The 27981-nt window shown below is 44.3% G+C and overlaps 1 protein-coding gene across 2 annotated transcripts in view; it reads left to right on the forward strand.

Moving 5' to 3' along the window:
• NDRG4 (NDRG family member 4) overlaps positions 1–27981 on the forward strand; it is a 372584-nt gene that overhangs the window by 129828 nt on the left and 214775 nt on the right. For both annotated transcript variants that reach the window (XM_030203589.1, XM_030203590.1), the window contains exon 3: positions 3022–3066. In XM_030203589.1, coding sequence (XP_030059449.1) covers positions 3022–3066 — 45 coding nt within the window. The remainder of the gene's footprint in view (positions 1–3021; positions 3067–27981) is intronic.

The following is a 27981-nucleotide window of genomic DNA, read 5'->3' on the forward strand; positions in this document are numbered from 1 at the left end:
CCCCCCCCCCCGCGCGCGTTTAACCCTTTTATTTTCAATGGCAGTGAAGATGAAAGCACAGCGGGCTCGCCTCCAGCTTCTCCCTTCCCTCACACAGTGACCCGCCTTCTGCAATGATGTATTTCCTGTTTCCGCAAGGGCGGGACGATGTGTGAGGGGAGGGAGAAGCTGGAGAAAAGCCCGCAGTGCTTTCTTCTTCACTGTCGTCGCTCGCTGCCACTGAAAATAAAAAGGTTAAACGTGGGGGGGGGGGGGGGGGGGAGGAACGGAGAGGAAGGCTGTTGGTCGGGGAGCTGAGGGCGGGACAGAGGGAGAGCTGCCTGTAGCGCTGCGCTGGCCCTGTGTTTGGGGGTCAATGCTCCCCTCGCCCCCCCAAAATTACACCCATGGGTTGCTGTTCAAGATGCTGGTCCACTCTGCCGTGGTTAGTGTAGCAGACTGAGAACTGGGTGGTGGGGGGGGAGCCAGGATTCAAATCCCAGCTCTTACACTGATGTTCCATGATGAGACCATGAGCACTGTCACTGCACCTTCCATTCTCTTAGGTGCCAACTGAAGTAGATTTTGTCCACTCTAGGATTGTTTCATCTAAACATTTGATTAAAGCTTTTATTCCTTTTTTTGAAGGCTCCTGGTACTTTTTGTTTTGCTGCTTAGATAGTAAATATAATTGACAAAACAAACAATTGTGCCTGCGCTCTGTCGAGCATCAAAGATATAACAAAATGTTTAAACACACATGAATACAAGTGTATTGTTGCTTCTTCAGCTTGTTGAAAGTGGAGTAGTCTCATATATAACACACGATAAAAATTGTTTGATTTTTCACCCAATAACTGGGTGTATTATCAGTGTGTATTGTCTAATCATTGACTTAACCTCCACCAACCTTTACTAATCTTATATGTAAAGATATCTTTCTATTTTTCTATATGCTATCATCTAATTTTATGCAGCACTTAGCTTGAACAGGTTGGTGCTCTTAAAACCCCGACAGGTCCCCGTTTCGTGGCTACTTTTTCAAGGGGGAGTCACCAGTTCTAAAACCAAAAACAAGATGCAGCACAAAGTTACTTACAAAATTATTCTAAAGGACATATTAGTTGTATAATTACTTGTATTCTGAGTAAAAATGCTGATGGCTTACCAAGTAGCTGTCTCAAGTGCATCTGCAGCATTACTTTGTCTCTCTCAAAATGGCCACGGCGTCTTTTTGTTAATGCTCAGCCGTGCCAGCTGATTATAAACATCATGAAACTAACTTCAAAATAAAAGTCCTTGACAAAGACTTCTAACTAAATAAAAGGCTTGTGCCCTATCTGAGACTTATCTTATATATCTAAAGCAAACACTCCTTAATTAACCATTTTATGGCAAAAATTTTGATATATAGAAAAGATTTTTCTATGTATTAAAGAATAAAGAAAATTGAAAAAAATTGAAAAGAATTGTGTTAAACTCAATGCCTGTTGATAACTCTAGAACTAATATGGGTATGTTCAAAAACCCATATTCATGTTTGTTATGGACCGTACAAACAGAGACAAGAACTGAATTGCTCACTTCTTATATCAAAAGGGGAATATTATGTTAGAAAAAACAACTCCACTGTGTATAAGTGTTCAGACCCCTTGGTTCTACAGTGCCCAATGTGAAAATCCAAAAAGTTTCACGCTGTAAAATTTTTCTATTTAAATCACCTCCTCTGGTGGAGGGAATCACTTGTTCAATCACCATACATTTGAGATCTTCAATAGTATGTTTTTGCAATGTCCAATGTTGTACCATAGGTGCTCCAAAATTTTGTGCAGTAATTCGTGAACGGTGTTCAATAAGTCTCTCGTGTAATGACCTCGTTGATTTCCCAATATAATATTTGTCACATGGACATTTTATGTAGTAAATGATGCCCGTAGATCGGCATGTGGTTCTGCACTTTAATTTATAGCTCATGCCGTTACAGACGAAATCTGCCCCTTCAATAGTTATGGGGCATGTTATATATATCGTGTGTTATATATATACTCCACTTTCAACAAGCTGAAGAAGCAACAATACACTTGTATTCATGTGTGTTTAAACATTTTGTTAGATAGTAAATAGACACCACTGAGGAAATGGGGCTTGTATTAGGTACATGCATTAAATTTAACCCTTTGATTTTAAACCCTCCTGAAGTACAGAACATCTACTATACTAAATGCAACTTGCTGTGAGCTAGAGTTTGAAAAGCAAGTAATTAAACCAAAAGTTCAAATCCAAACTAAAGAGTTGGTCCTCCTCCTCACATGATCTTGAATATCTCTTCATCCTCCATCTATATCTGTTTCTCCAGGTCCTCTCCTCCATTTGACACCCCCCCCCCCCCACACTATTTTTCTGGGCCCTCTTCTTCCTCCTGATTCCGGGGTAAGCAGAGAGAAGAACAGGTCCAGATTAACATTTGTGTACTTCACAGGTGATGCACTGACTATGCCTGATTACTACTGGTCCTTTCAAGGACATTTGTCCTAAAATGCATGACCCCTCCTTAATTCAGGCCTGGGGAGGACCACCATGGGGCTCATTTTCAAAAGAGAAAAACATCCAAAAAGTGGAATAAATCTGTGTTTGGACATTTTTCTCACAAAAATTCCAAACTGGTAATTTTTAAAACCAATTTTTAGAAAAAAAAAAAAGGTACAACGTTTTTCTGTTTGGAAAATGGCTATTTTCCTACTTGAATTTTGGACATTTTTACAATCATATGGAAAATGCCCCTCCATGTCTTCTAATTTTAGTATTTAGCGGGCTCATAGGGGCCCCTTGTAAGGCTGGGGAAATTGCCCTATTTGACCTCCCACTCAGCACTGGCCCTGATCTGGGGGACAGAGGATCTGTGAGGATTTATAGTAGAACATTCAATGCATTCTTGAGCACTGCCTTCCTTCCCAACAAAGCATCGAGCAATATTTATACTATTGCAGATATCTTATTGTAATTAATCTCTGTGCTTGTTCCCTTTTTTTATCTTCTTTGTAGGAGAGCACAGACACCTTTCTTTCTGCTGTGGACACAGACTGGAAGGTAAGTCCTTGTCTACTACTACTACTACTACTTAACATTTCTAGAGCGCTACTAGGGTTACGCAGCGCTGTACAATTTAACAAAGAGAGACAGTCCCTGCTCAAAGAGCTTACAATCTAATAGACAAGTGAACGGTCGGTCCGATCGGGGCAGTCAAATTGGGGCAGTCTGGATTCACTGAACGGTAAGGGTTAGGTGCCGAACGCAGCATTGAAGAGGTGGGCTTTAAGCAAAGACTTGAAGATGGGCAGGGAGGGGGCTTGGCGTAAGGGTTCAGGAAGGTTGTTCCAAGCATAGGGTGAGGCGAGGCAGAATGAGCGGAGCCTGGAGTTGGCGGTGGTGGAGAAGGGTACTGAGAGGAGGGATTTATCCTGTGAACGGAGGTTACGGGCGGGAACGTAAGGGGAGATGAGGGGAGAGAGGTAGTGAGGGGCAGCAGACTGAGTGCATTTGTAGGTAAGAAGGAGAAGCTTGAATTGAATGCGGTATCTGATCGGAAGCCAGTGAAGTGACCTGAGGAGAGGGGTGATATGAGTATATCGGTTCTGGCGGAATATGAGACGTGCAGCAGAGTTCTGAACAGACTGAAGGGGGGATAGATGGCTAAGTGGGAGGCCGGTGAGGAGTAAGTTGCAGTAGTCCAGGCGAGAGGTAATGAGAGCGTGGACGAGAGTTCGGGTGGTGTGTTCAGAGAGGAAAGGGCGAATTTTGCTGATGTTAAAGAGGAAGAAGCGACAGGTCTTGGCTATCTGCTGGATATGCGCAGAGAAGGAAAGAGAGGAGTCAAAGATGACTCCGAGGTTGCGGGCAGATGAGACGGGGAGGATGAGGGTGTTATCAACTGAGATAGAAAGTGGAGGAAGAGGAGAAGTGGGTTTTGGTGGAAAGACGATAAGCTCGGTCTTGGACATGTTCAGTTTCAGGTGGTGGTTGGACATCCAGGCAGCAATGTCGGATAAGCAGGCCGATACCTTTGCCTGGGTCTCCGCGGTGATGTCTGGTGTGGAGAGATACAGTTGGGTGTCATCAGCATAGAGATGATACTGGAAACCATGAGATGAGATCAGGGAGCCCAGGGAAGAGGTGTAGATTGAGAAGAGAAGGGGTCCAAGGACCGATCCCTGGGGAACACCAACAGATAAGGGGATGGGGGTGGAGGAAGATCCATGAGAGTGAACTTTGAAGGTGCGGTGGGAGAGATAGGAGGAGAACCAGGAGAGGACAGAGCCCTGGAACCCAAATGAGGACAGTGTGGCAAGAAGTAAGTCATGATTGACAGTGTCAAAAGCAGCGGATAGATCCAGGAGGATGAGGATGGAGTAGTGGCCTCTGGATTTGGCAAGGAACAGGTCATTACAGACTTTAGAAAGTGCTGTTTCTGTCGAGTGAAGAGGGCGAAAACCGGATTGAAGCGGATCAAGGATGGCATGAGAGGAGAGAAAATCAAGGCAGCGGCTGTGGACTGCGCGCTCAAGTGTCTTGGAGAGGAAGGGTAGGAGGGAGATGGGGCGGTAGTTGGAGGGACAGGTAGGGTCTAGTGATGGTTTTTTGAGGAGTGGCGTGACTACAGCATGCTTGAAGGTGTCGGGGACAGTTGCAGTGGAGAGAGAGAGGTTGAGGATATGACAGATGGAGGGGGTGATAGTAGGAGAGATGGTGTTAAGTAAGTTGGTGGGGATGGGATCAGAGGAACAAGTGGTGCATTTTGAGGAGGAAAGAAGGCGGGGCGGTTTCCTCCTCGGAGATATCAGGAAAGGAGGAGAAAGAGGTCTGGGTTGGTTGGTTGAGGGAGAGGGTTGAAGGGTGAAGAGGAGGAGGTGGCTTGGTAGTGAACTCAAGGTTGATCTTTTGCACCTTGTCGCGGAAGTAGTCAGCCAGTGATTGAGGAGAGAGTGACGGGGGGGTGGGAGCGGAGGGCACTTTGAGGAGGGAGTTAAGGGTGGCGAAGAGACGACGAGGGTTAGAGCTGAGAGAATTAGTCAATTGGGTGTAATAGTCCTGTTTGGCAAGGAATAGTGAGGACTGGAAGGAGGATAGCATGAATTTGTAGTGAAGGAAATCTGAATGGGTGCGAGATTTCCTCCAGAGGCGTTCAGCAGATCGGGCGCAGGAGCGAAGGTAACGGATGCAAGGGGTCAGCCAGGGCTGGGGATTAGTACGCCTTGTGGGACGGGAGGTGGATGGTGCAAGGGTGTCCAGAGCAGAGGAGAGAGTGGCATTGTAAGCGGAGACAGCCTCGTCAACAGACTCGGAGGACATGATGGAGGGGAGGAGATTAGAAATACTAGATGATAAGGTGGGAGGGTCAATAATCTGGAGATTCCTGGAAGTAGTGGTTAATGTTGGGCGGGGCTGAGGGGGAGGGTGAAGAAGTGTGAAGGTGATCAGGTGATGATCAGAGACAGGAAGAGCTGAGGTGTGGAAATTGGAGGGTGAGCCGGAAGAGGAGAGGACGAGGTCAAGGCAATGGCCATCACGGTGAGTAGGGGTGGTGGAACAAAGCTGGAGGTTGAAGGATAATGTTAGAGTGAGGAACTGAGAAGCGTGAGAGTTGGACAGGTCATCAACGTGTATGTTGAAGTCTCCGAGAATGAGGGATGGAGATGAGGGTTCAAGAAAAACAGAAAGCCAGGCATCGAAGTCGGTGAGGAAGGAAGGGAGGGATTTATCAGGGGGGCGGTAAATGACTGCCACTCTGAGTGGCAACGGGTAGAATAGACGGATGGAGTGGACTTCAAAGGATGAGAAGCAGTGAGACTGTGGTAGGAGGAGGGGTTGGAAGCTACAGGAGGGCGAGAGTAGTAACCCGACGCCTCCTCCACGGCCAACTAGGCGGGGAGTATGGGAGAAGAGATAGCCTCCATGGCATAGAGCCGCAACTGAGGCAGAGTCGTCAGGGGAGAGCCAGGTTTCAGTTAGGGCAAGCAGGTGAAGGGAATGAGAGATGAAGAGATCGTGGGTGAAGGGAAGTTTGTTGCAGACCGAGTGGGCATTCCACAGTGCACATGAGAAGGGGAGGGAAGAGGGGGGGAGGAGGGGAATAGATATGAGATTGGAGACATTAATAATTCACAGAACTCAATTATCATTTTCTTTAAAACTAAATGCAGAAAGATTCTACCCCCAGGACTTCCCAAACCTGTTCTGGGGACCCCACAGACAGTTGGATTTTCAAGACATACACAATGAATATGTATGAGATTAATTTGCATATGCTAGATCTCCAGTTTATGCAAATCTATCTCTGCTTGTTCATTGTGGACATCTGAAGACCCAACCGGTTGTGGGATCCCCAGGAAAAGTTTTTGAAGGACTGGTTTAAGAAATGCTGTCTGTACACCATCTCACCATACTGTTTATCAGAGTTGGAGGGTGGTGAATACATGGGAAAGATGAGGGAGGATTGTTCTGCTTGCAGTCCCAAATGCTCCCAGCAGAAGGTGCTATAGGAAATATTGCAGAAAAGCTGACTGCAGGAAAGCTCACAAGTCTGCAACCCCATTTTCTTTCTCCTGGGAAAGGCATGTATCTGTGGAATGATCTGCTGTCCTTACAAAACATGAGTTGGAATGAACTTCTTACTGCTATTTGTACAGTGTAACTAGACGTACCCAGCACTTCGCAGTCATAGTTAAGGAAGATGGGTCTACCAAAAAAAAAAAGCAAGCCAAATGTTAGGAATTTATTAGGAAAGGAACAGAAAATAAGGTAAGTAATATTGTAATGTCACTGTATTGCTCCATGGTGCAAACTCACTTTGAATGTTGTGTACAATTCTAGTCACCACATCTCAAAAAATAATATAGCAGAATTAGAAAAGGTTCAAAGAAGGGCAGCAAAACTAATTAAGGGGATGGAACTCCTCTCATATGAGGAAAGAGGTTAGGGCTCTTCAGCTTGGAGAAGAGGGGGAATATGGTCTACAAAATCCTGAGTGCAGTAGAGTGGGTGGATGTGAATCAATTGTTTACTCTTTAAAAAATTACTAAGAGACACTCCATGAAGTTTAACAAATAGGAGAAAATATTTTTCACTGAGCGAATAGTTAAGCTCTGGAACTTGTTGCTAGAGGATGTGATAAAAGCAGTTAGAGTTTCTGAGTTAAAAAAGTTTGGACAAGTTCTTGGAGGAAAAGCCCATACAGCATAGACATGGAGAAAGCTTTGCCCTAGAAATAATCTAGGGGGTGGCTAGGACCACTATTCCCTCTAAGCTGCGCGACCACACACCTTCTGGTAAGAGGCTATGTAGCTATGCAGCAGCAGCAGCAAAACAAAATACAAACATCATGGGGCCGCACTGTATAAACTCTTGGCTGCTGGTCCTGGCCCCCTCCGTCACTTCTTGTTCTAGGGCAGAGCCGGCAGCCGTGGGTATGTACAGTGCAGCTCCAAAATGTTCGTATTTTGTTTTGCTGCTGCTGGTTTGGGCCTGGGGAAGCAGAAGCAGCAGTGGGGGTGTCAGGGAAGGAGGGAGATGCTGGATGGAAGTGGGGAGATGAGATGGGCAGATGAAAAATGGAACTGGGGAGAACAAATACTGAATGGAAGTGGGGAAGAGAGGGAGGCAGACACTAGATGGAAGTGGGGAGAGAGGGGGCAGATGCTGGATTGGGGAGGAGAGGGGGCAGATGCTGGATGGAAGGAGGGAAAGAAGGGGTAGACAGTAGATTGAACAGAGGATAAAGAAAAAGGGTAGATGCTGGATGGAAGAGGGAAAAGAGATAGAAGATGCTGGATGGGTGGGAGGGGGCGGGGATTGGATAGAGTTAGTGACAAACTGGGGAATAAGAGGAAGTGATACAGGAGAACCAGGGTCAGTGAAAGAGGTGGCAAGCTGTAGGTAGACACAGTAAAAAGAGAGAAATTGAGGACTGAATAGTAAGAAAGAATGAAATCTGGACAGAGGCAAAAAATAAACTGAAGAAAGCTGAAATGAAAAGGAGGAGAGAAAATTGACAAATGGACAGGAAATCCTGCCAAGATGAGGAAAGCAGAAACCAGAGACTAGGACCAACACAACTTAAAAAAAAGTAAATGGCCAGCCAACAAAGATAGAAAAAAATTTTTATTTTTAGTTTAAGATCAAGTAGTGTGTTAGCTGTGTTAATTAATGTTAAAAAATAAAAACAGAAAATGGAAATAAGGTGTTATTTTTTTGGATTATTTTTAATACCTTTTTGGCTATTTTTCAGAGATCAAACCCTCCTTCCTCAGGTCAGGATAGGATACCATAACAGCAGTATATTGTACTGACCTGGGGAAAGAAGTTTGGCCTCTGAAAGCTAATTGAAAAATATATTTAGTCCAATGAAATGGTATAACATGTCCAGTTTTTTTGTTTTATTTGCATTTGCAATGTAGTGGTTGGAATATGTCAGTTTATGAAATTTTGTCTGCTATTTTTATATTTTGCACAGTACGAGAAAGGGTGGTCGTGCATTGCTTTCTCTGGCGTTGCACTGTATGAAGGAGGTTCAGTTCAATTTTTATTTCTGTTTTTATTTTGTGGTTACTTATTCTATACTGGGTGAGGGTCTGCGTTCTGTGTGTATGAAAGAGATGTGGTTTTCTGTTAGCACAGACTGTATGATTGATCTGTTCTAATCCAGTTTTCCAATAGGTCTATTGATGTTCTAGCACTCACTGCAGTGTTTGTGGTACTGCCTTTTCCTAGGTATGTGCTTGTTGTGTGACTTGTGGAAGTTATTGCTATAATGGTATGTTGGAATTGCTCTATAGGTCCTGAGTGATATTTGTAGTGTTTTGTATTACTTCACACTATGCCTGGTATTGGATTTGGGGTTTGGATTTAGATCACACCTTTCTCAATAATAGCTCAAGGCAAGTTACATTCAAGTACAGTAGGTCCCTGGAGGGCTTTCCATTTTTTTTTGTTTCTGAGGCAATGGAGGGTTAAGTGATCCATCCAGGATCTCAAGGAACATCAGTGGGATTTGAACCCTGGCTTCCCTGTTTCTCAACCTTCTGCTCTAACCATGTTTGGTAACTCATCAACAAACTAAAGGCTAGCAGAGCTGAAGCCTGGTGGCCGTTTGGCAAACTACCAAAAACATTGATAGGTAACTTATTTAATGGTTGTCCAGTAACCGCAATTTCTATTACAGTACTGCTGAACATTACTGTTCACGTGGCCAACAGGAAGACTCTGGACTGGGGAGTTAGGTCTGACTGAGAGCCAAGTTTTAATGTACCTGCATATATTTTGAGAATACTGTAAATACTATTCTGTTCACTATCCAGCTTATAATCGAAAGTAATCGCTGGCTATTTCCCGACACAAATTGGGATATGGCCGGCAATTTCGCAAAAGCGGCGAAAAGCATATAATTGAAAGCTACATTTGTGATAGCTTCGCCGCTTTCCCTTCGCCTCGCCGGCGAAAGTTCAAAGGGGCGTGTTGGTGGCGAAGCGAAGGCGGGACATGGGCAGGCTTGGGCGTGGCTACCAGATGGCCGGCTTTCGTGGATAATGGAAAAATAAAACCCAGCGATAAGCAGTATTTCACCGGGTTTACTTGGTCCTTTTATTTTCACGACCAAGCCTCAAAAAGGTGCCCCAACTGACCAGATGACCACCGGAGAGAATGGGGGATGACCTCCCCTTACTCCCCCAATGGTCGCCAACCCCCTCCCACACTAAAATTATTAAAATACAAACCTTTTTTGCCAGCCTGTATGCCAGCCTCAAATGTCATACCCAGTACCCTGACAGCTGTATGCAGGTCCCTGGAACAGTTGTTGTTGGTTGCAATGGACTGCAGAAAAGCAGAGCCAGGCCCATCCCCCCCCCTACCTGTTCCACTTGTGGTGGGTAATGTTGAGCCCTCTCAAACCCCCCAAAACCCATTGTACCCACATGTAGGTGCCCCCCTTCAGCCCTTAGGGCTAGGGTAATGGTGCACACTTGTGGGCAGTGGGTTTTGGGGGGGATTTGGGGGACTCAGCACACAAGGGAAGGGTGCTATGCACCTGGAAGCTAATTTGGTTGTTTATAAAAGATGTTTGAAGTGCCCCCTAGGGTGCCCGGTTGGTGTCCTAGCATGTGAGGGGGACCATTGCACTACAAATGCTGGCTCCTCCCACGGCCAAATGCCTTGGATTTCGCCAGGTTTGAGATCGCCGGCAGTTTTTTCCATTATCGCGGACAAACAAAAGTGGCAATCTCAAACCCGGCGAAATCCCACACCGTATTATCGAAAAAAAAGATGGCCGGCCATCTTTTTTGAAAATACGGTTCCGGCCAGCTGTTGCACCACCGCCAAAATAGATTGCCGGCGACCTATTTCGCCGGCGACGTTCGATTATTCCCCTCCACATTGCATTATTTAGAGTTTTTGGTACATAATTCCCTGGAGTGCATACAGTATGTATGATACCATCAGTAACAGAAGTACTGGGGGGAGGCAGCTGGTAAACAGTGAAGGGGTTATTCTCTGCTGTGTTCAAAAGAGCCCTTACTGTCCTTTTTTTTTTTTTTTTAAGAGTGGTGTTCAAACAGAAGGAGCAGTGTTCCCAGTGGCGGTCCTAGGGTGACTGACACCCTGGGCGGATCGCCGATGTGCCCCCCCCCCGGGTGCAGCGTGACTCCCACACCCCCGGCGAAAGGACACCCCCCCCCCTCCGGGTGCATTTTTACCTGCTGGGGGGGGTGCTGCGCGCCTGTCGGCTTCGCTTGTTCCATGCTCCCTCTGCCCCAGAACAGGAAGTAACCTGTTCCGGGGCAGAGGGAGCACGGAACGAGCAGAGCTGACAGGCGCGCGGCACCCCCCCCCCAGCGGCGTGCACCCGGGGCGGACAGCCCCTACCGCCCCCCCTTGATACGCCACTGAGTGTTCCCTTTTTAAGTTGCGCTAAACATCCAATATCTGAGCAAAATTCAGAGTAGCTACAAACAGGCGAACAAGTAGGGAAAGCATACAGAGCATGGCTCATGGAATTCTTTCCAGCTTCCCTGTGAGTGTTTGTGTGTGTCTGTAAGAAGTGCTTACAACGTAAGGTAACAGAAAATTTTGTTCAACTCAGAGGGAACATTGGCGAGGATCCTAATAATAAACTTGACCAGCAGTTTGAGTCACTGCCGTTTCATAAATACAAATTCAGAATCAAAGCAAACAGACCATGGTGTAAGGATCAAGATGAAACTATTTTGTTGCTTAAAATCTCAATTAAAATTATCCTTCTGATAAAATACTGATCGACCTTTGGCAAAGGAGCATCTGTTAACACTGTAGCTGTTGCCTGGGTAACAACCTCTGATCTTTTCTGAATGCCAGATTTACATCTTCTGCTCCAGCTGTTTACTCAAACTACAGAAGAATTATCCTCCAGGAAGACATAGCCCTCCCACTTTGGTTTCTCCAAAAAATATTTGCAGACTTGTGGGTCAATCTGTGCCCACATACAATGAGAGTGTTTGTTTTTTTTTGCACATCTCTAAGGACTGCTGTTTTACAGGAAGGAAAAGTCATATTAATATACATCCCCCCTGCTGCATCCTGGTGGGGAATATAACCCTGATGGTGAAGCTAATAGCTTCAGAAAGGTCAACAGCATATTTTGATCTGGAGGTTCATTCTGCTTTAATGTTTTACCTTCATTGTTTGAATTGAATAAATGTAATTATGGTTTTTCAGTTTCTTTTTGGCTAAGATCCAAGTGTAGGTTCGAGCAAAGAGCATTTTGGATGTACGTAACTGCTATTTTGGTGTAGAGTGCACACACAGGGCTCATAAAGGGGCCCATTTACTAAGTTGTGGTAAAAGGGGCCCTGTTGCATACATCTTTTTGATATGGGACAGGCAAATTCATACTAAACTTACAGTTAAACAATTAAATATTTAATTATGCTTAGTTCAGCTGTGAATTTTAGTGTTTGGTGTGTCACATACATGAACGTTGCCTGTCAGGCGTGCCACAATTATTTATTATTATTATTTATTGCATTTCTATCCCACATTATCCCACCTATTTGCAGGCTCAATGTGGCTTACATAGTTTTGTTAACATAGTCATTGCGGGTTCAATGTGGCTTACATATTTTGTTAGCAAAGTCATTGTTGCAGGGTGACAGATACATTTAATATTGTGTCGAGATTAGGTAAGGGTAGGAGGAAGAAGAAAGGGGTGATTAGGTAGTTATAGTGATTAGGTAGTTATAGTAGGTGAGTTATCTTGGCTGAGTGGGTTGTCAGGCGGATTTGTGTGGCCGTTAGTTCTCATTGTATGCCTTGTTGAAGAGATATGTCTTTAGAGATCTGCAAAAAATAGTTGTTTCGTTGATTGTTCTCAGGTCTGTAGGCAGTGCATTCCACAATTTCGTGCCCAAGTATGAGAATGTAGTATCGTGCATCTGCTTGTACTTTAGTCCTTTACAGCTGGGGAAGTGCAGGTCGAGGAACTTGCGGGATGCTCTTGTGGCGTTTCTTGGAGGTAAGTCTACGAGGTTTAGCATGTAGATTGGGGCATCTGCGTGAATGATTTTGTGTATAATCGTGCAGATCTTGAACGTAATGCACTCCCTAAGTGGGAGCCAGTGGAGCTTCTCTCTTAAGAGTTTTGCATTTTCATATTTAGTTTTTCCAAATATGAGTCTGACGGCAGTATTCTGGGGAGTTTCTAGTTTTTTGATAGTTTGTTCCAGCATATAGTGCGTTGCAGTAGTCCAGATGACTTATTACCATTGACTGTACCAATAGAAGAAAGGTTGAGAAACCACTGTGTTGGAGGCTGGGAACTCTTTTTTGGGTAGTTTAAACTGCTACACTTGAGGGCTCATTTTCAAAGCACTTAGACTTATAAAGTTCTATAGGTTACTATGGAGCTCATTTTCGAAAGAGAAAAACATCTAAAAAGTGGCATAAAGCAGCATTTGGAAATTTTTCTCACAAACATCCAAATCAATATTTTCAAAACAAATTTTTAGACATTTTTCTATGAGGTTTGTCAGAAGTGTGTTCAAAACACAAGGGGGAGTGTGTTAAGGGTAGGATTTGGGCGTTCCTAACACTTGGACACTGAGGGGAGATGCTGCACATGACGAGATACATTGAGATATGTTATTGCTTATCTATTATTTTGAAGTTGCTGAACACATTTCTATTTGAACAATTCCTCATCTGCACTAGTGATTGTTAGATCCTGAGCATGTTAGGTATCTTGTTTTGGCTACTGTACAAAGGCATTTTTTTTGATTGTCCATTTCTTGTGTATTCTCACATTACTTGCATTGTACTGTAGTAATTGTTTCCTATTAGCCACATTGAACCCGAACTTGTTTGGGATAATGTGGACTATATATGTCTTAAATAAATAAATACAAATAAATAAGATAGGGACAAAGATGGGAGATGCTGAATATGGGGGGGGGGGGGGGGGGGATAGGGTCACTGAGAGGACAGATGCTGAACCTGGAGGGAGGATAAAGATGGGTGACACAGAGGTGAGATGCTGAGCAGAATGGATAGAGACACAGAGAAAAGATGGATGGTGAACCTGTTAAAGGTTAAAACAATTTTTTTTTAATTATTAACTCAAATATTTTATCAGCTTTGGGAAATGTGCATCTCTGATATCTTGCATTTCAGTTTCTATTTCTTCTGGTTTTGCTGTGCATGCAGAGTCTGACTTCTTGGGGTGTTCAGTACATTTTTGTTCTCATACTTCTGTTAATGATCCCCCTCCCTTCTTCCCCGTCTCCACTAGGGAGAGATAGTGTTTCGGGGCCCATCTTAAATTTTCTACCTGGGCCCATTCAATCCTAGCTACACTACGGACAGAAATATATATCCTATTGAGAAAGCAAAACAAACCCAACTACTATACATCCCTACATAGAAAATACACATTAGCAGAATCCCACACCTCTGACACACAGAAAAACATAGAACACAGACTGACACTTACCTTATAAAGAATAATAGATTGCAAATTAAAAACATAAACAAAGACTGAAAGGAAAATCTTGAGAAGCCGAACTGCGAGCAGTTCAGCACTGGAGAGAAATTCATTTCCTCCTATACTGATCAAAATGCAAACATATAGACAAAGCACATTCCAAAAACGGATCTATTCCAATCACTAAAAGCTAAAAATAAAACGCGTTGGTTTTTTATTTTTACTTTTGTACATTTTTTTCTTAATCCCCTTCCAGGGTTTCCTTTCGATTTTTTTTTTAATTTCTCCTCTCCTTTTGTCGTCTTTCCAGTATTTGCCTCTGTCATCAATATTTCTGTTTTATCATGTGTCTCCTTGGAATCACTGTGGATTGGAATTCCATGTGTAAATGGGAAAAGGATGGTGATAGGAATGTACTACCGTCCGCCTGGCCAGGATGAACAGACAGATGCAGAAATGTTAAAGGAAATTAGGGACGCAAACAAACTGGGCAACACAATAATAATGTGTGATTTCAATGACCCCGATATTGACTGGGTAAATGTAACATCGGGGCACGCTAGGGCACACTAGGGAGGTAAAATTCCTTGATGAAATCAAGGACAGCTTTATGGAGCAGCTGGTACAGGAGCCGATGAGAGAAGGAAAAATTCTAGACCTAGTCCTTAGTGGAGCGCATGATCTGGTGCAGGAGGTAATGGTGCTGGTGCCGCTTGATAACAGTGATCATAATATGATCGGATTTGATATTAGCTTTGGAGTAAGTATACTCAAGAAATCCAATACGTTAGCATTTAACTTTAAAAAAGGAGACTATGATAAAATGAGAACGGTGAAAACAAACTTAGAGAAGCGGCTGCGAGGGTCAAAAATTTACATCAGGTGTGGATGCTGTTCAAAAACACCATCCTGGAAGCCCAGGCCAAATATATTCCGTGTATTAAAAAAGAGGACGGAAGACCAAACGGCAGCCGGTATTGTTAAAAAGTGAGGTGAAGGGAGCTATTAGAGCTAAAAGAAAATCCTTCAGAAAATGGAAGAAGGAACCGACTGAAAATAATAAGAAACAGCATAAGGAATGTCAAGTCAAATGCAAAGCGCTGATAAGGAAGGCTAAGAGGCAAAAACACATAGTAACATTTTTTTAGGTATATTAAAAGCAGGAAGCCGGCAAAAGAATTGGTTGGACCACTAGACGACCGAGGAGTAAAAGGGGTGATTGGGGAAGACAAAGCCGTAGCGGAGAGATTAAATGAATTCTTTGCTTCGGTCTTCAACCGAGGAAGATTTGGGTGGGATACCGGTGCCGAAAATGGTATTCGAAGCTGACGAGTTGGGGAAACTTAATGAATTCTCTGTAAACCTGGAGGATGTAATGGGGCAGTTCTACAAACTGAAGCGTAGCAAATCTCCTGGACCGGATAGTATTCATCCCAGAGTACTGATAGAACTGAAAAATGAGCTTGCGGAGCTATTGTTAGTAATATGTAATTTATCCTTAAAATCGAGCGTGGAAAATCATTTTTTTTCAGGTAGGGGGGCTTTTGCTACCCCTTGCACCCTGTAGTGATTTTCAACCTTTTTCATCTCACTGCACACTTACATGGCATAAAAATTGTCAAGGCACACCCCTACACATGGTCCCGCATACCTTCTTCCCCTCCCGCCCACTCCCACCGCCATACATGGTCCAGCATTTGACCTTCTCCCCACTCCCTCAGCATTTACCTTCTGTTCCCCTCACCCTCACAAATAGTGCGGAAGATTGGAGGGTGGCCAATGTAATGCCGATTTTTTAAAAATGTTCCAGAGGAGATCCAGGAAATTATAGACCGGTGAGTCTGATGTTGGTGCCGGGCAAAATGGTAAAGACTATTATTAAGAACAAAATTACAGAGCATATTCAAAAGCATGGCTTAATGAAACAAAGTCAACATGGATTTAGTGAAGGGAAATCTTGCCTCACCAATCTACTAAATTTCTTTGAAGGGGTGAACAAACATGTGGATAAAGGTGAGCTGATTGATATTGTGTATCTGGAGTTTTAGAAGGTTTTTGACGAAGTAGTTCATGAAAGACTCCAGAGGAAACTGGAGAGTCATGCGATAGGAGGTAGTGTTCTATTGTGGATTAAAAACTGGTTAAAAGATAGAAAACAGAGAGTAGGGTTAAATGGTCAGTAATCTCAATGGAGAAGGGTAGTTAGTGGGGTTTCCCAGGGGTCTGTGCTGGGACCGCTGCTTTTTAACATATTTATAAATGACCTAGAGATGGGAGTAACTAGTGAGGTAATTACATTTGCTGATGACACAAAGTTATTCAAAGTCGTTAAATCGCGGGAGGATTATGAAAAATTACAAGAGGACCATATGAGACTGGGATACTGGGCGTCTAAATTACTACTACTACTACTACTATTTAGCATTTCTATAGCGCTACAAGGCGTACGCAGCGCAGCACAAACATAGAAGAAAGACAGTCCCTGCTCAAAGAGCTTACAATCTAATAGACAAAAAATAAAGTAAGCAAATCAAATCAATTAATGTGAACGGGAAGGAAGAGAGGAGGGTAGGTGGAGGCGAGTGGTTACAAGTGGTTACGAGTCAAAAGCAATGTTAAAGAAGTGGGCTTTCAGTCTAGATTTAAAGGTGGCCAAGGATGGGGCAAGACGTAGGGGCTCAGGAAGTTTATTCCAGGCGTAGGGTGCAGCGAGACAGAAGGCGCGAAGTCTGGAGTTGGCAGTAGTGGAGAAGGGAACAGATAAGAAGGATTTATCCATGGAGCGGAGTGCACGGGAAGGGGTGTAGGGAAGGACGAGTGTGGAGAGATACTGGGGAGCAGCAGAGTGAGTACATTTATAGGTTAGTAGAAGAAGTTTGAACAGGATGCGAAAACGGATAGGGAGCCAGTGAAGGGTCTTGAGGAGAGGGGTAGTATGAGTAAAGCGACCTTGGCAGAAGGTCGCTTTACTCATGGCAGATGACGTTTAATGTGAGCAAGTGCAAAGTGATGCATGTGGGAAAGAGGAACCCGAATTATAGCTACATCATGCAAGGTTCCACGTTAGGAGTCACAGACCAAGAAAGGGATCTAGGTGTTGTCGTTGATGATCATTTGTATTGAATGTAGACCAGTACAAAATGACACATAACGTAATGATCCAGTACTATAAACAATAATTTTGCTCTGAAAGATTGAGAAAGGTAATTGTGTTTATTAGCATATATACTTAAATAATTAAGCCTCAAGTGCCCCAGCGAGAGTCATAGACTTTTATAATATCCAGCCCAAATGGGATGCGCTCTCATCGGCTTAAGAGAGGACTGCAAAAACTACAGTGGAAAACAACTCTAAAAATGAAAACAAATAGAGAAAAACCCACTGCAGAAAAAAACCCCAGTCAATTTTCCTTAGTTGTTTCTAGAAAATAGTTTCACAAGTACAGCGTTGCATATCATAAATTTGGTACCACTTATCTTTGTATCTCAGTGTCCATATCGTGTTTGCTTGTTAAAAAGTCTTGAAGTACAGCAAACTACAGACTGCCATCCACTCATAACTCAAAAACCTCAACAAGGGCCCCCTTGTTTCACAGAGCTGTGTCAGGAGGAGGAACCTGCAATGTATTAACTTGGTTCAAGATGGTGGCAGGTTTTAAACAGAACGCCAAAATAAACTGCTGCAATCAGAAGAACAGAAAAATTTAAAGCACTAGACTGACCAATTAATAAAATGCATCCCATTCGATTGGTCCATTCAGGCCCCGTAACATAATGAGCCAAAGAATCAATAACAGCATAAAACTTGTACAAGAACACAACGCTACTAGTCTAAACACTCGTAGTTAGAGAGATTATAATCCCCTACCCCCCACCCCCCAGGACAGATCAGAGTAAGGCAAACTACCGCCAAACATTTGGTGCCCCCCAAAATTATTAACAGTTCAAAATTCAACTATGTACAGAAGGAGTGGTGAGCCAAAAGGACTCTCAGGTTGTCTGAAGCTGTCGACCAGCTTGGAAGGTCCAAGTTAAAATTCGCTGGCGTTATATGGTAAGGACTTGAATCATGGCTGCTCTCCAGTCCTATTGCGTGGGTGGGTGGGTCGGGCGCCAGCCAGTGGAGCAGAATCACCTGTGATACCATTAGCATAGACCACTTAAGAAATCAAAGAGCGTCTGTCCAATGTGGAGCAACCTCCAGCGTATCGCCAAAGAGAAGGCCCAGTTCCAGCAGCACCCAAAATGCAGGCAAAAAGTCTCTAGGACTCTCTGCAACAATGCTTGGATCCCCAGGCAGCTCCACATCATATGGCCTAAAGAAGCCTCCACATGCCCACAGCAAGGACAACTCGCTGTAGGACATATTTTCATAAGGCAGGCTCTCCGGGGAGAGTAGTAAAGTCTCAAGTTAATTTTGCAATGCAATTCCCAAAACGGAACGTGATCAATAAAAACCTGCACCCCTTGGATTCCAGCCAGCAAGCATCCCTTGAACAGAGGGGCACTTAGATCCGCCGCCCAAGTCTGCTCCAATTTGCTAAAGTCCAGAGGAGCAGCTGAATCTTTAAGGTGACGATGATGACAGGTCAAGGGAACTTTTAGTTGAAACTCCAAAGTGAGCGCAGGGTCCAAGTTTTCATAGACAGCTTCAGTCAAACAAGACTTATCCAAAGTTGCAATATACTGCTGCAGCTTTAAATAAAGGAAGACATCTCTGCCAGACAATTGAAACAGTCCATAAAGTGTTAAAAGATTTTAAGAAGCCATCCTCTTGCAAAACCTGATACAAAAATTGTATCCCTTTAGTTTCACACCAAACAAAAAATGGTGAATCCTTACCAAATGGAAACGCTGGATTATAGCACAAAGGTAGGAGTGGGGTAATCTGTGGGTTAACAAGAAATTTGAAAAGCCAACACCAGGTAGCCTGAAAAGGTTGATAGTGCACATAGTCCCTTGGTAGGCAAGGAAGCTGGGTGGGTGATACATGAAGACAGAAGCTACTATGAACATTCCCTAGCAGCAGGGACTCCAACGAAGTGTAGGTGAAATACTCAGACTTCTGGAACCATTCGCTAATATGCTGCATTCCACAGCTGATGGTTAAATATCGCAGGCTGAGAAGACCCAGACCTCCCCGCTCCTGAGGGAGGACAGCAATCCGAAAAGGCAACCTGGGACACCTTCCCTTCCAAAGATAGCGCTGTAAAGCAGAATTTAACAGTCTCTCCTCTTTGGTTCTCAGGTACAAAGGTAACATTTGAAAATGGTACAACCAGCAAGGGGCAAGAAATATTTTAAACAAACTAACTCGCCCTAAAAGAGATGAAGGATAGGTCTGCCACGACTGGAGCTTGGCCTTCATGTCAGCCAGCAGGAGACCTACATTAACAGAGTATATAGCCAGGTAGGTCCACTGAAATGTATACCTCCAAATATTTAATACTGCCCTCTGCCCATTGTAAAGGAAAGTGGCCCTGCCAACCCAATCGAGGTGAGGAAAGTGCTGGCAAAGCAAAGGATTTATCAAGTTTCAATGTAAAGCCAGATAAAAAGCCATACTCTTCCATTAGTTCAATTGCCACCAGTAAGATTGTTGAGTATTGGTAAGAATGAGTAACAAATTGTTTGCAAAAGCCAAGGTCTTCAAAATGGTGGTCCCCAAAGACAAACCACCCACCTCTACACTACAACACAGAGTACAGAGTAAAAGTCCTAAGGACAAAACAAATAAGAGGGGAGAGAGGGGACAGCCCTGTCTTATACCCTGCTCAATAGGAAAGGTTGGGGTCCAAACTCTATTAACCAACATAAAGGTCCCGCACCACTTGCAGATAGCATCAAGATACTCTAACGTACTCCAGCACGCGAAAAACAAAAGGCCAACTAACCCTGTCAAACACCTTGGCCGTGTCCAGGCTGACAAGGAGGTCAGGAACTTTGTGATGCCAGCAATGGGCCAACGCTAGCAACACCTTGCAGACATTATGCACTGACTGGCGGCCTGCTACAAAACTGGTCTGATCACCTGCAACCACTGTAGGCAAAAATCCTGAGAGTCGATCTGCCAGAATGTGTGCCAACAACTTAATGTCCATGTTAATCAGAGAAATAGGATGGTACGAACCTGGGTCATTCTCAGGCTTACCTGGCTTCAAAAACAGTGTGATTAGAGCTTCATTAGCATGGTGTTGCATCTCAAAACCACCACCTCCTGAAGTATAATAACAATGGGGCAATGAGACCCACATCCCGGCATCTTGTAAAACTTGGAAGAAAAAACATTGCTACCCAGGGCAGTCCCATTCTACAGATGTGCAATTGCTATCTGCAGCTCTTTGGCCTGAAAGGGGCAATTAAGATGATCAATCACGTCTGCCAATAAACGTTTCATGCCAGACTGCACTAAATATTCCTCAAAGTGTTCAGAGGAGAACTCCACATCTGCCTTATACATATTAAAGAAGTAATCCACAAAGGTGTTAGCAATATCTTCCATTTGGGAAGCACATATGCCATCCGCCCTTTTCAACGCAAGCACCGGACGCCTGCCCCTCCAAGTTTTGAGCAGCCTGGCCAAAAGTGTCCCTGGTTTATTACCAAGCCAATAAAAATGATACTTGCACCTGAGCAATAGATTTTGAGTTCAAGAGTGTAACAAGGAGTTAAATGAGGCCTGAGTGGCCACGTAGGTCTCTTTGTAGGCTGCCATAGGATTGCGCACATAAGCCCTCCGGGCTTGCCCCAAAGCTTTCTATTCCGAGCGCTGGTGAAGGCAATAATATCCCCGCGCAACACCACCTTGGCCGTCTCCCAAAACAAAACTGGGTCATCCGTATGTTAAGCATTATTATTACAAAACTCCTCCCAATGAGTCTGAAGATAGGCTTGGAACTCCCTATCATGTATCAAATAAGAAGGAAATGTCCAAGCCCTCGCGCCCTGATAATACAACCATCAGCAGGACCGGCGCATAATCTGAAACTGCTATGGCCCCAATGTCCGCCACAAGCACAGAGGAGAAATAGGTGGCTGACATGAGAATTTAATCAATATAGGAGAAGGAATCATGAGCTTGAGACAGGTGAATATAATCTCAAGTATCAGAATGGAGCAGCCACCAGAGATCTACCAAATCTAAAGCTTGACAAAAAGAAGACAGCCCCCTCCCCCCTCCAAGGGGCCATGTGGCAGAGCTGACCTATCAACTAAGGGATCAGCTACCGAGTTGAAGTCCTCGGCAATCAATGATTGGCCCACATAGGGCGCACAAAAGCGGATCAATTGTGCATAAAACTGCTCATCATAAACATTGGGCCTATTCAGAACTAAAACAGTGACCTCTTGACCCTGGAGTTGTAAACGCAGCAGTAAGTACATAAGAATAGCCATACTGGGTCAGACCAATGGTCCATCTAGCCCAGTATCTTGTTTCCAGCAGTGGCCAAGCCAGGTCATTTGTACCTGCCAGAAACCCATATAGTGGCAACATTCCATTCTACCAATCCCAGGACAAGCAGTAGCTTCCCCATGACTGTCTCAATAGCAGACTATGGACTTTTCCTCCAGGAACTTGTCCAAACATTTTTAAAACCCAGATACGCTAACTGCTGTTAGTAGAGAATAACACGGGGATGGGGACCCGCAGTAACTTCGGGGATGGGAACGGTGACAGATCCCACTGGGAGGGGGCATGGATGGCAACAGAGCCCACGGGGACGTCCCCGTGTCATTTTCTACTTTGAAGCCTGTTAATGAACTGGACTGTTATTTATGTTTGAGTGATGCAGACAATGATATTTTGATATTTTGGAACAACAAGCAAACATGCTGGCCACAACTAGCAACATTTGCATGGAGGATCCTGCAGATCCTGCTACCAGCATATCCTCTAAGAAGACATCTTCTTTTGCAGGAAGGACTGTGGAAGACAGGAGAGCTAGACTGAATCCTGAGGTTGTTGATGACTTCTTATTCATCCAAAGATTAAAAAATCATAGTGCTTCAGAGGGCATATTTCTCCCCTTTAGGGCATACAGAACGGGTTACATTAGGGTGGATTAGGATTCCATTGGGATAGTAGAAATCAGCTATTGTTGGGGTTGGAAGGATAGAGGGTGGTGGTGAGGAGGGTAATTATAACTGCTCGCTGTTATTATTGTTTTCTGTTTGTAATTTATACATAATAGTTGCACAGCATATTCCTTTTTCTACTTTAATAAAAATATTTAAATATAAAATCATAAGTGTTTGAGACTTCTGCAGATTAGGACAGAGCCCATGGGAATGGGACGGGGACAGAACCTGCAGGGATGGAGAAAGAACCCACGGGGACAGGGCGGGGACGAGGACAAACTTTGTCTCCGTGTCATTCTCTAGCTGTTACTACATCCTCCGGCAAAGAGTTCCAGAGCTTAACTATTTGCTGATTGGATTCCCTAGGTCTCTGACCAACTGCTCTAGATCCTTTCCAAAGAAAAGGTTCCCACACAAAGGAAGCCTGTAAAAATGACCTAGAAGCATCTCTATGCATCACTGGCCAACATGGAGGCTGAGCACACCAGGGATTTACTAATCAATACTGCTACTCCACCAAACCACCCCCCCAAAGGACACAGAAAAGACCTCTCCGACCCACCAGCACCAAAGTTTTAAATGTTCAGCGTCAGTGAGCTGGGTCTCCTGTAGGCAGGCCATATTCACCTCCAACCTGTAAAGTAGTAAGTATCTTAGTTTGTTTAACCAGGAGGTTATGGTCCCTGCGGTTCAAAGCAGAAGGTATAGCACACACTGATGGAATAAAGGCTACACAGTAGACACCATTAGAAATCCACTGGTTCCTGGAGCCCAGCTCCTCCACGCACACAGCTCACTACCAATGCCCACACAGCCACTGTATGCTTGATGTTTATTAAAACTTTCTATACCGCCCAAGCTGACTGACAGAACTGGGCGGTTTACACATTACAATTTTAAAATATAATTAAGAGAGAGTAAAGAACTACAATATCAGAATAGGAAAGTAAAGCATGGGAAAGGAAAAGGGAGGGTAGAAAATTACTTAGCATTGGTAGAAAGGAATACTTCAGGTGCAGGCAAATTCCTTATTGTGTCAAGTTGTAAAGCCTCTTTGAAAAGCCATGTTTTTAAAGCAATTTTAAACTTTTTAAATGAAAGTTCAGAGTGCAGAGGTAAAGGTAATGAATTCCAATAACAGGGGGCAGTGAAGAAAAGGGCATGATGGCATGTGAATTTGAGTTGGGCAACCTTAGGACCAGGGAGAACAAGCCGATGATTGTTCAAGGAACATAAAAGTCTGGATGGAGAATAAGGAATAGTTAAAGAGGCCAAATAGTCGGGAGATCGTAGTCTAAGTGCTTTGAAAGTAAGAGTAAGGAGTTTAAATTTATACGCTGGTTTACGGGGAACCATTGGAATTTCTAAAGAAGGGGAGAGACGCTATCAAACTTGCATGCATGACAAATGAGTTTAATGTGAGAGAACCACGGAAGTGGAAAGAACACCAGAGTCCCACGTAGAAAGCACAGCCAGACAAGGAGTAGGAATGAGATCAGGCTCTTCGAGACAGACCAAGGTCTCTCGATGTGTAATTTAGAACTTTTAATTGATAGTGACTCGACACGGTACCATGTTTCGGCACATATATGCTTGCTTCAGGAGTCTTGGTAAAACTATCACAAATATATTTGGTGATGTATCTTTAAAATATGATCGTAACTGGGCTTTTAAAAGACTGTGGATTTTAAGGAGTAGTGTCGCCTGTCAGTGGCATCTACAAGCGACACGCTCAGTGCCCTTCTCACAGGTCCTGCTCTAGAATTCTTCTTCTACACTCATACCTTAACACTTGCCCTTTCTCACATCCCAATAGTCTGTTAGGTCCAAGCCCCCTTCTCTCAGCCCCAGCATCAGACCTTTTCCCCAGCCCTAGTATAAGCTCCCTTCTGCCAACCCACCAACTTGCAAGATCATCCTCCTCCTGTCATCTACAGCTGTGTGTTAGCCCCTAGACCTTCTGCCACCCCAAGCTCCATATCAGCTCTATTCTCTCACCCCCAGCCCCCATGTGAGCCCACAGCCCACTGTCAGTTTCCTTGTCAGCCTCAAGTCCCAGCATTATCTCTAGGGCAATATTTTAGGGACCCCTGACATAGATGTAAACCTTGATGTTTGGGGTCACTCTAGTGTGCAATGTGGAGCATGAGAGCTGGTCAGGTACACAGCAATTTTGTTGTAGGCTATAGGCTGGGACTGGAGATTCTCCCAAGAGGCCAAATATGGCTTAATATGGCTTAATCCATGTATCATATGAAACCAAAAAGTGAGGAGAATGAACGAGGATACCAATTCATTTGTTTATTCACATAAAAAATGACGTTCATTTTTTATGTGAATAAACAAATGAATTGGTATCCTCGTTCATTCTCCTCACTTTTTGGTTTCATATCTCACGGTTTCGTGAGGATTTTACCTCCTTTTTGTTTTATCTTAATCCATGTATCCACAGCACACTCCTTCCACACAAAAACTCAGGCCACATGATCTGAACCATAAGTTTTTATTTATTTTTTTATTTTATTTCCATGCACTTGATATACTGCTAGGCCTACACATAGGCATAAAGCGGTTAACAATCAAAATGTAAAAACAGCAGTTCAAGAGATAGAAAGAACAGAATAATAAAAGACGGGAGGAGGGACTAAGAGACGATGGAGAAAACAGAAGAGGTGTGTTTTCAAAGCTTTACCGCCCCTATGATCAGAGATAATAGCATGCAAATTTAAGCACGCTATTCTCTCTGATCATAAGGTAGATGTGCGGGAGGATTGTGCCTGAGCATGAAACCTCCCCGACACCAGATCTCCAGCCCCCCTAAGCCCCCCCCCCCCTAGCATTCCCTCAAATGTCCCTGGTGGGCCGCGGGTCAATTCCCCCCCACCTGGTGGTCTAGCTGCCCTTCCCCACCTCCCTCCTCTTCCATCGGCGCTGCCTCGAAAATGACGGCGCCCAGACCTGCCCAGGATGAGGAAAATTAAATGAGGTGTACAAAATCCTGAATGGTGTAGAACAAGTAGAAGTAAATTGATTTTTTACTCGTTCCAAAAGTACAAAGACTAGGGGACACTCAAGGAAGTTACATGGAAATACTTTTAAAACAAACAGAAGGAAATATTTTTTCACTCAACGAATAATTAAGCTCTGGAATTCTTTGTTGGAGGAGGTGGTAACAGCGGTTAGTGTATCTGGGTTTAAAAAAGGTTTGGACAAATTCCTGGAGGAAAAGTCCATAGTCTGCTATTGAGACAGACATGGGAAGAAACTGCTTGTCCTGGGATTTGTAGTATGGAGTGTTGCCACTATTTGGGTTTCTGCCAGGTGCTTGTGACCTGACATGACCACTGTTTGGAAAACAGAATACTGGGCTAGATGAACCATTGGTCTGACCCAGTATGGCTACTCTTATGTTATGTAAAGATAGAAAAAAAAATTTACAGGTCCAACAACACTACTTCTTCCTTCTTTCCCCACAGATCCTGGCATTTCTTCCTCTCTCTCTCCCCCCCCCCCCCCCCCCCCCCACCACCTTGGCATCTCTCCTCTCTCCCCCCACTATCTTACTATCTTGGCATCTCTTCTGTCCCCTTCCCATCTTGGCATTATTTCATTTCTCCTCTCTCAACTCTATCTCTCTTTTCTCCCATCCATTTACAGTATTTCCCTCTCTCCCTTCCCTCTTTTATATCCAAGTGCAGCATTTACCCCCTTCCTTCATGCACATTTCCCCCACTACCTACCCTTTCATCCATGTGCAGCATTTCCTCTCTCCCTTCCCTTTCATCCAAATGAATCTTTTCCACCCCTTCCATTCAAGTGCAGCATTCCCCCCAATACTCTCTCCCTTTTGTTCCATCCATGTGTAGCATTTCTCCCTTCCCTCCTATCCAAGTGCAGCACCCACCTCTCCCTTCATGCATATTTCCCCCACTCCCTACCCTTTTATCCAAGGGCAGCTTTCCCCTGTCCCTTCCCTTCAATCCAAATGCAGCTTTCCCACCCCTTCCATTCAAGTGCAGCATTCCTCACAACACTCTCTCCCTTTTTTTCCTTCCATATGCAGCATTTTCCCCTCTCCCTTTCCTTCTATCCAAGTGCAGCATTCCCCCTTCCCTTCATGCACATTTCCCCCACTCCCTACCCTTTCCAAGTGCAGAAAGATAAAGAGGCTGGATCACAGGCAGGAGGCAGGGGGAGTGGAGGAGAGATAGTGGACCATGGGGGAGGGAAATGAAGAGTGACTTAGTAGGCCTTAGGTCTGGTAGCAGGCAGCCCCTACCAGTGGTCAGCCCTGTGCTTTTGGCTGGGATCACTCACTAGTATCTACACCCCTGGTAATGCAGCTCTTGCACATGTCTGCAGCAAACAGAGAAGATCCTGTAAGATTTTGGATGCAGTTCAAAAGCCTTTTCAACCCATTAGAAATTCAATATATGAATACTTCCTCTTCAACAGAAGTGTTCAGACATCTGCAGAGACACTAGACCAATGTTATTCCAGGCTGAAAAAAATGGCTGATTCCTGAGTATGCAATTTTAAAAGAGGCCAGTTAGCTATAGGCATCAGGGACAAAAGGTTAAAAATACTCACAACTCCCACAGAAGGGCATGTGGAGGGTAATTTTGTAAAATTGACTTTATACAATGGCATAGCCATAGGTGGACCCATAGGCATAGTCACAGGTGGAGCCCACCCATTTTGGGCTCAGGCACAACCAGCAATGCATACATAGTCTGTGTAGCTAGAAGGGATCCCTAAGCCACGCCAGCTGAATACCTCCTTTGCTGGAACACCTGAGCCATCTGGACATTGTAGCAATTGGCTGCCGTGCTCCTTGCTGCTGAAACTGGTACCCCCGCTCCCCTGCATGCTCAGTTCATGCATGAGAGCATGTGCAGGGGTTGTTGGCATCGGCCACTGGCTGCCCCAGTGTTCAGATGATCTGAACACTAGCTGCCCCAGTGTTCAAATAGTGTTCAGATGAACTGGGGGTTCCGCTGAAGAAGTTCTTAAGCTGGTGGGACATGAGGATCCCTGCCAGCCAAGGTATTAATGAGGAAAGGCTAAAACGACTAGGGCTCTTCAGCTTGGAGAAGAGATGGCTGATGGAAGATATGATAGAGCATGTGGTAAAAGCTTAGCATGGTTTAAAAAGGTTTGGATAATTTCATGAATGAAAAGTCCATAAGCCATTATTAAGATGGATTTGGAAAAATGCACTGCTTATTTTTAGGATAAGTAGCATAAAATCTGTTTTACTCTTTTGGGATCTTGCTAGGTACTTGTAACTTGAATTGGCCACTGTTGGAAACAGGACAGTGGGCTTGATGTTCCTTTGATTTGCCCCAGTATAGCAACACTTTTGTTCTTATGTTCTTAAAATGTTTGTGGGTGACAAGAGGAGAGGGGTGGGGAGCAAGGGAGGGAAAGAAATGCGTGGGCCCACTCATTCCATCCCTGGACCCTATCCAGAACGTGCCTCGGGCTAAAAAGTAGCAAATTTATATATAACAAATTTTTGTGTGACAAATGGAGGAAGGGCTTACTTTATAAAATACTAGCATACTACTGGAGAAACGAGAGGGGAAAATTGTTCTAACAGTTTGACTATGTAGCAATAGTAGAGCAGCATTTTTCTGCTGAGAAACCAATAAGTAAATGATTACTAAAGGGGCCGCCTTAGGGAGAGGAGGAGGGGATGGGCAGCACTAGTGACCTCATCATACCTCACAAAGGCCACCTGATCAGGGAGGAGCCAGCAGGAGAATTTCCTGGGTTTTCTGACTTAGTAGGATTCAAGTTTGCTGCCTGAAAGGGATTATGGAGTTGGCTCCATGTTCCCACCAGAAATCTTAAGAATCTCCATGGAGTAGGGCACAGGCAGAGACTGTGGACAATGGCTGAATTCCGTAGCGAGGACCA

This window comes from Microcaecilia unicolor, chromosome 5 (genome assembly GCF_901765095.1).
Source record: "Microcaecilia unicolor chromosome 5, aMicUni1.1, whole genome shotgun sequence".
Lineage (NCBI taxonomy): Eukaryota > Metazoa > Chordata > Amphibia > Gymnophiona > Siphonopidae > Microcaecilia > Microcaecilia unicolor.